General features: G+C 36.3%; 1 protein-coding gene across 1 annotated transcript; it reads left to right on the top strand.

The window, feature by feature from the left end:
* Nucleotides 1–1556: 1556 nt before the first annotated feature.
* Nucleotides 1557–8667, top strand: LOC104611085 (putative disease resistance protein RGA1). The gene is made up of 3 exons (XM_010278005.2): nucleotides 1557–5151; nucleotides 5639–5716; nucleotides 7712–8667. Exon 1 carries the CDS (start codon nucleotides 1933–1935, stop codon nucleotides 5089–5091), a length of 3159 nt encoding a protein of 1052 aa, XP_010276307.1. The 5' UTR covers nucleotides 1557–1932; the 3' UTR covers nucleotides 5092–5151; nucleotides 5639–5716; nucleotides 7712–8667.
* The last annotated feature ends 444 nt before the right edge of the window (nucleotides 8668–9111 follow it).

Raw genomic sequence — 9111 nt, 5'->3', positions numbered from 1 at the left:
TATCCCCTTCCACCTTGTAACAAGGGTGCTGTTGATGGATGGACTTTTCTCATATTACTCTATTTTTGCTCCTTTTATAACCTATTTGTAAGAATGAGTTCATTTTTGATCCTATATTTTTTTTTTATTTTTTTCTACTTGTAACTTGTAAGACAATGGGGATACAAAAGCATACTGATTTGGCTGGATCGGTCTGAATCCAAGTTAGACCAAACCACCTTTAAACCATTAATCGAGAGACATTTTCATTCAAAAAGGTGGAATGTTCTAAAACAAAAGTTCAGAGCATTCCAAATTAACAACTAAAGGTATGTGCATTAATTAAGCATTAGAACATTCCAAAATAATTAAGGGTAAAATGGGAAAGATAAAACTATAAAAGTATATAATAAAAAATTATAAATATATATAAAATATTATATTTTAAAGTATAAATAATATATCATATATTATAAATATATATTTATATATAATGCATATTTATTAATTTATAATATAAAAAATAAAAAATATATTATATACATAAATATATATAAAAATATATGTATATCGGTCGGTTTGATTAGCTGCCAATTTTCTATATTAGTTAACCGAAACCGAATCAGTACCTTTGTTTTTTTTAAACATCGAACCAATCGATTTGTTTAATTGATTTTTCAGTTCGGTTTTGATCAATTTTTTCAATCGGTTTGATTTTTTGGTTTTTTTTACTCACCCCTACTAAAAGATACATAATAAAGAAAACCCCATAACTTAATATAATATGTATAGGTTGGACCCATAGGATCAAAATGGACTGGGTCCCTAGAGGAGATCAGTGGTGGACTTTGGGCCTTCTTTATCCCCTATAAAATTTCTCCAATGAGTTTTCTCCTAAGATGTTGGGATGGGTCATGGAGTAGGCTACAACAAAAATTTAAGGCATAACTGAACACAAACAAATAACCCTCCTATCCCCATTTTCTTTCAAATAACGTGGGAACCATATAATTTTCACTTCCTATGTAATCTCACAAAGACAAAGTCAAATGTGAAGTAAAAACAAACCTTACATTCGGCCTATTCTTACTCTCATGCATTTATGCTCATGCAGATGTAATTTGCTGTGCAACCGAACTGAGCCTTATAAATGGATCGAGCTGGAATCTCCCTCAATGGAATTTGACTTTAGACAAATGAGTACCTGTTTAAAGCTTATACAATATGTATTTTTGTCTATAGAAATAATATCTATGTATACATCATTATATAAACCCATAAATAATAACTTTTTTATATTCATATAAATTTGTCATAAACAAGCAAAAGGAGTTATTAATTTTTAGCTTTTCCTTTATTTTAGAGACAGTAAAACAACTTCAATCTGATTCGGACCTTCCCAACCAGATTCTTCGTAAATAATTGTGTGATGATCATCAGATCGAACTCAATTCTCTCACTTAACCCGAATCTGATCCGGTTACAGCCATATTAGTTTCAACGTAGTAAAGTGCTTTCCCTTGTTTTTTCATTTTCGTGAGCTGGTTGCAATTAGTTCACCACTTTATTCTCAACTGATATTTAGGTTACAATAGCTGGAATTCAACATACATGAGGCTTGAGGTTCACTATATATAGTCTATAGGCAGAAGTCCACAAATCTGATCCTGGGTACACCATCCTAGATACTACGTACAATCCAGATGGATGGCACGGATCCGAATTGCTTAGGCATATAGTTTGCCTCAGGAAGCACCCTATCTATTCACCTTCTACTTTGCCTATATTCTGGTTCTTCCATGCAACACACCGACCTCTCAAAGCCTTTGAAAGGAGGATATTGCAACTCTATATATTTACTTCAATCGAAGATTAGAGGAGACACTACAAAAATCCCAGCTCTGATCTCATCAATCTCTCATTTCTTCCCACCTGCTTGATCAATCACCACTCATGGCTGAAGCACTTGTTTCCATTTTGTTGGGGGAAGTGGCCTCCATTATCCAACAAGGGATTCAAGAAGAAATAGGAGGATTACTTAATGCTAGAAAAGAGGTTGATAAGCTCTCTCATACACTCATGACCATAAAAGCTGTTCTTAACGAGGCTGAGGAGAAGCAAGTACAGGACAACTTAGTGAAGATCTGGCTGGAAAATCTCAAAGACATAGCTTATGAGGCGGACGATGTGTTAGACGAATGGACCACAAAAACTCTCATATTGAAAGAGGTACACACCACCAACTTTGTATCTTGTTGCTTTTGGTTCAAGAAAGTAGGTCTTCATCGTGGCATTCATCGTAGGATAAAGAATATAAATCAAAGATTTGATGAGATGTCAAGAAATAGAGATCAGTTAAACTTCCAAAGTAGTAGCGCTAGCAGCTTAATTTCAAGGGAACCTTCAATAAGTAGACTGCAAACGAGTTCTTTGATTGAGGAGTCCACCACATTCGGTCGTGATAAAGAAAAGGAAGTAATAGTGAGTCAATTAGTGAGTGAGAGCAGTCGGCAGGAGAAAAGCCTTATCCCCATCATCTCCATAATTGGAATGGGTGGCTTAGGCAAGACAACACTTGCCCAATCAATCTTCAATGATAAAAGTGCGGTGAACTATTTTGAGAATAGATTGTGGGTGTGTGTATCCGAACCTTTTGATAAGGTAAGGATTGCCAAAGAAATCATTAAAGCCATTAACAAGGATGCCAATATTGATAATGATATTTCATGGGAAGCTTTGCATAATAAGTTGAGCAGTTCCCTTGAACAAAAGCTCTATCTACTTGTTTTAGATGACATGCGGACAGAGGAAGTCTCCGATTGGGAACCACTGAAGCTTTCCCTCAATTGTGGTGCACAGGGAAGTAGAATTCTGGTCACCACACGCAATGGGAGGGTTGCAAAAATGCTGGGCACGACTTACCTCCATGATTTGGAGGTATTGTCTGATGAGGATTGTTGGTCATTGATGAGCCACATAGCATTTGCGGAGAGGACAGACGAAGAGCGTGAAATGTTGAAAGGAATTGGCATTGAAATTGCAAAGAAGTGCAAAGGCTTGCCTCTTTCTGCAAAGACCATAGGCAGTCTCTTACGCTTCAAGAAGCCAACAAAACAAGACTGGCAATTTGTCTTGGAGAGTAGCATTTGGGAATCAAAGGAAATTAAAACACATGTTTTACCATCTCTGTTGTTGAGTTATTATGATTTGCCCTCAGATTTGAAACAGTGCTTTGTATATTGTGCCATCTTTCCCAAAGATCAGTGGATAAACAAGGATAAGTTGATCAAGTTATGGATGTCACAAGGTTTCCTTATTGATAGTAGTAGTTCATCAGAAAAAACAATGGAGATGATAGGTGAAGAGCATTTTGATATTTTGGCCACACGATCATTTTTTCAAGACTTGAGAAAAGATGACGATGGCAATATTGATAAGTGCAAGATGCACGATTTGGTTCATGGTTTTGCTCAATTCCTCGCAAATAAGGAGTGTTGCATACTAAATATTAGTGATAATATTGCACAACAGTTGATATATAACAGGGCTCGCCATTTAACTTTGACACGAAATGATGATGATGATTCTGGTGTGGGTGAACGGATCATTCCTCCCCCTGTTTACAGAGCAACAAATTTAAGAACTCTCCAACTGATCCCATGGATGAAATCTGGATTTTCTGATATATTTCACCAGTTAACTTGTTTAAGGGCATTAAATTTGGAAAACACTCATATTGAAGGGCTACCAAGCAAGATAGAGAAATTGATACATCTAAGATACCTTAACTTGTCTTGGAATACAGAATTAAAAGAGTTGCCTGAAACAATTGGTAATCTGCATAATTTGCAGTCTTTGGAGCTGAATAGCTGTTGGAAACTTTGCAAACTTCCTGAAGGAATTGTGAAACTCACTAAAATGAGACATCTTGAAATTGAGGATACCGAAGAATTGCAATACCTACCACAAGGCATTGGTAGACTGGACTCCCTTTGCAGATTGCCCAAGTTTATCATAAGTGGCAACAGTGGTGGGAGGGGATGCACAATTAAGGAACTAAAAAATCTCAAGTTCCTCCAGGGAAAGATTGAAATAAGAGGATTAGGAAGACTAAAAGGTGAAAATGAGGCCAATGATGCAGCGCTTAAGAATAAGCAGCATATCCACACGCTGCATTTATATTTTGATGGAGATGATGGACAAGTAGTGGATAGAGTGGAGGAGAAGATGGACAGTATACTTGAGGGTCTCGAACCACACCAAAAGCTCGAGGGGTTGACATTAAATGGTTTCCTTGGAACTAAGTTAGCCAGTTGGATGGTGAGAGATGATGGGTTGCCCAATTTACGCTTTTTGAAATTAGGCGGATGCAAAAATTTAACCAAGTTGCCTCCTGCTCTTGGAAAGCTACCATCTCTTCAACGTTTATCCATAAGTGGTATGCATGAGATCAAATACATGTTTTCTGGAATCAATGAGGCCAATGCTTCTCAGAGTACTGATGGTGGGGCTAAGAAAGTATTCCCTGAGTTAATCCATCTTGACATCAATGATATGAAAAATTTGGAAGCTTGGGATCTTGATACGGAAGAAACAAATGAAAGACAAACTACTTCCATTACTTTGATGCCACGTCTTTCTGTGTTGTATGTTCACCATTGCCCCAAGTTAAAAGTTCTGCCTCGTCGCATCTTCCCTGCTGCTGAAGCATTAAGAATACTGAGTATATGGCATTGTCCTCAATTGACATGGACGTCATCCTCAAGTCTTCTGGAGCAGCTTGAGGAGTTGGAGTTACATGGTGATGCAGGTGCTTTTTCAAGGTCATTACCATCAAGTAACAAAATAAAGACATTGAAGATAAACTTTTCACCATTCGACTTGTTACCGGAAAGTTTAGAAAAATTCACAGCACTCGAAACCTTGTCGATTGGTAATTGCGACTCAATTGTGTCCATTCCAGAAGAGATGCAGCGTGTCACCTCACTACAGAAATTGGAGATCTATGGTTGCCCTCGACTGCAAGAAGGTTGCAAAGGGGAAGTAGGAGAAGACTGGAAGAAGATATGCCACGTCCCCCACATTAAAATCGGCCACAGAAGAATCAAATAAGAGAGAGGGATAAAGCAGCAAACCATACATGGAGATTGGAGCGCAACCAAAACACTACTGGTATTGCAATTACTTCTCTTTGAATTCAATAAATAGAATTTCATTTCAAGAGTTAAATCTTGTGTTTTTACAATTCTTTGAACTTTTTATTAAATCCCTCGGTCCATTCCCCTATTGTAGTTGTAATCGTTCTTGATTTCAAGTGTTTTTCAAATCATTGTTATTTGGTAATCAAGCGTTCAATTTTACATTAAACCAAGCAGTATTTATTTATTTTTGTTTGCCTATCAAATAAAACAAACGTTGGTTTTCTTATTATGAAATTCATTTTATTAGTTGATATAAAAAATCATTTTTTGAAAATCTTGTTTTGGACATTTTAACTAATTTAATCCAATTTACTAATTCATCTTTATTTCGTTAAATTATGTTCTTTTGGTCTTCTCTATTTTCAAGGTTATGTAGCTCATAAAATAAAATATGATGGTCATCTATTATTCAGAGCATCAAACTATGAAATGTTAATCGTAGGGTTCATTTATCACAGATTTAGGGCCCTCTAGAAAGAAACGCTTCCTGCAACACGAATGAGCATAAAGGACTGAACGTGCCAGCATGTACAGAGGTAAGGTCTTTGGACCATGAGGACTGAAACAGCCATCCTTCTTGTTGTAAACACTAAGTGTTGTTTGGCATCGATGCTGTTTTCTCTCGCATCAATGTCATGTCTAAAATCCATTTTTTTGGAGAATGCTTACATTGGAAATCAGGAAAGGTGTGGTCCGAGAAAAAATACCTTTTGATGTTTTCCCATTTTTTTTACTATTATTAGCAATGGTATTCTGATATGGTATTGAAAAATGCCTATGTGGCAACAATAGCAATGGTACCAAATAGAATACCTGAAAAAATATTTTCTAAGAACACAGCATGCTTGTGCAGCATCGTTTTCTGAGAAAACGGCTCTCAGCAAAATGCATCGATGCCAAACACTGCCTACATCTAACTTGGTCCAGGCTCATGTTGGCTTAGGCAACTCGAAGCCCATTTGGGAGGGCTGAGCTGAAGGTTCAGTTAGGCTGGTTGAGCCCTTTTGAAGTGTTCCAGATAAACCATTCAAAGAGTATGAAACTGATAGCCCTACAAATGATTGACTGACAGCCAATTTGGGCTCTCCAGATTTTTCACTAAACATAATTTATAATTTTACCTGGGCCTGCATTACATCCCTCCCAAACGGGCACTTAGGCTTGGGTGGTTTGGTGGCTTAGTTTGTATGTTAGCCAAGATGCGGGGTCCAATCCCATTGTCTTTAGGTTGGGGGTGTTATGGAAACGGTGATGATCAGCTAAGCATAGGGGTTGTATGATTACTTGAGTTATCAACCCAAGCCCAGCAGAGAAATTGTCAAATTGTCAAATTGTTGCTAAGGCTCAGCAGAGAAATTGTCAAATTTGTGGAGTATAAAACCTTGAATTTTATATTATTTTGAATGTATTTGCACTGTACATATTTGTATTTGTATTCCTTTCAAAGGCTCAGTTTGGAAAGAATACAAGTGCAAATATGTAGAGTGCAAAACCTTGTATTTTGTATGTAATTGTACTGTATATATTTGTATTTGTATTCTTTTCAATCTGAGCCTAAGGCTGTGTTTGGATGCAGTGCAATTTTATTTGCACTAGTACAAATGCATGGGAGTGAAAATGAAAAAAAAATGCAAATTTTCATTTAATTTTGTTTTAGGTCTTACTTTATTCTGCTGTATGTCTTAATTTACTTCATTTATATTGCAATCACACAAAATAAGCTAAAATTTGAAACAAAAATATGTCAGAATTTACACTTAAATCATTTGCACTGCCACAGCTTTGCATTAATGCAAATTTATTTGCATTGCAACCAAACACAGCCTAATGAGCATAAATCTCCTTGAAACAAAAAAGCAAGAGTTGTACATGCACAACCTGAGAATATGACTGAGAATATTTTTCTGTACTTGTATGTTAAATTCATTGGAATATATTCCCTATGTATAGTTGGAAGTCGTGCTGTCAATGTGTCTACACAATTTTTGCTTTCACCTGTCACATGGTAATGAGGCGAGAAATTGGTTTTTGTTGCTTATGTCATATGAACTATCAAAGCAATGCTTATTAAATATGCCCATAAAAGGCGGTGTTTGGTTGTAATGCAAATTTATTTACATCGATTCAAAACAATAGCAGTGCAAATGATTTGGGTGCAAATTTTAATTTATTTTTGTTTGATTGCAGTACAAATGAAGTAAAAGAAATCTAAAGCCAAATAAAGTCAAACCCAAAACAAAAATAAACCAGAATTTGAATTTTTTTTCATTTGCACCCCCAATATAGTTGTACTAGTGCAAATACAATTGAACTGTAACAAAATGCAAGCAAGACTCAGTTTAGAAAGATTACAAATACAAATACATATAATACAAATACAAGGTTTAGAAATATTGCCTACATGTTTGCATTTGCACTACAGGCTACTAAACCCCATCGAGAGTCATAACCCGTTTTACACTCCTTGTTTGTATTTGCATTTCTCTATCTCTATGTAAGAGGATAACGGTATGGATGATTTTACAATGCAGATCATTTCAGTTGTTGAAGAGTGGCAGAATGACTAGACTTGCTCACATTACAGCTAAGAAGCGAGAGATGAGAGATGGCTATGTGGAGACTAATTAATAAGTTTTGGGAACCTAATGGGTAAAAAGATCAGTTGACTCTGCTATACTTACTACTATTGATGGATCATTTAGCTATTTCTCTTATAAAGAGATTGGGTTGTAGTAATAATATGTCTCCAATGATATAGAAAAATTAGGAAATTATTATTTATACATCAAGCACAAGGAGACTTAAGGCAATTAGCTGCTCCTGGTTTCTTTAGAGCTATTTGTGATGTAGCATGACGCATTCGACCGGGCTGATTTCACAAGCACCGGGATGGTGGATCGGCTTCGGTCTTGAAGCCTTACGAAAACTAAGCATAGCCGTAGTAGAGAGAGAAAAGGTGGCGAAGAAAATTCTTATGTCTATGTCTATTAAACTTATAACAGAAGTATTTATAATACATACTGGTAGACTTGTACAATAACTAGGTAAGTTAAACTTGTAAAACAACTAAAACAACTAGGAGTTGGTCTTCTAAACATTTCGAATTCTTCTTTAGGATGCTTTTAACGTCCACCGTCCGATAGCCACCCTCATCCAATGCATGTTGGATACGTGAGCTGTCGCCATTATCCGCTGAATGCATCTCTCTAGACATCATTATCCGATGCATGTTTCTCTCTAGATGTGAGCTGTCGTCAGCTGGTTCGGTGGGTCGTGAGCTGGCCCTCCATCATTCTCCCCCACTTGAAAAGCACTCGACTCCGAGTCATGATCGGGATATGCAAGTGTCGCTTCCGATAAATAACGATAAAGATCAGCAACATTAAATGTTTTGGAAATACCCATGTGATCTGGCAAGTCCACCATGTAAACATTGTCATTGATCTTCTTAAGGATCTTGTATAGGCCGTATTTCCGAGCTGGTCCTCCATCAATTTGGTTCACCTATAGTTTTATATTTGGTTTCCCTCATGTATTTGGTATTTAAAATCAAATTTCTCCTCAGTAAATAGTACGTCTTGAGACAAGTGGAAATATGTATTATTTTTTATAGCTATTCAATCATATATTGAATTTGTATTGAAATCCTAAAGACCTGAATGGAATCTGATGAGTTTGATGAAATGCATGCATGTTGCACCCAAATGGTCAAAACTAAGTTTTGGAACCATTAAAGATAATTTAACTTCATGGTGTAAGTGGAGCTGATATTATGATGACTAGTATTAATATAAGATTGTGTTTGGTTTGAAGTAGGGAAAGAAAGGGAAACTTTTACAAACCTTGTATAAGTTTGTCTGCCTTTTCTTTCTTTTCCCTACCTTTTCCCTTCAAACCAAACATAGCCTAAGAGGTCATGTAAGTCAATGCA

The sequence above is a fragment of the Nelumbo nucifera genome, chromosome 4, assembly GCF_055504915.1.
Source record: "Nelumbo nucifera cultivar China Antique chromosome 4, China Antique-T2T, whole genome shotgun sequence".
Classification (NCBI taxonomy): Eukaryota; Viridiplantae; Streptophyta; class Magnoliopsida; order Proteales; family Nelumbonaceae; genus Nelumbo; species Nelumbo nucifera.
The sequence above is the reverse complement of the archived record's forward strand: the minus strand, read 5'-3'. Positions and strand labels throughout refer to the sequence as shown.

What these genes read in the sequence shown, in the direction of transcription:
- LOC104611085 (XM_010278005.2), top strand. Translation starts at nt 1,933, where the DNA reads ATGGCTGAAGCACTTGTTTCCATTTTGTTGGGGGAAGTGGCCTCCATT.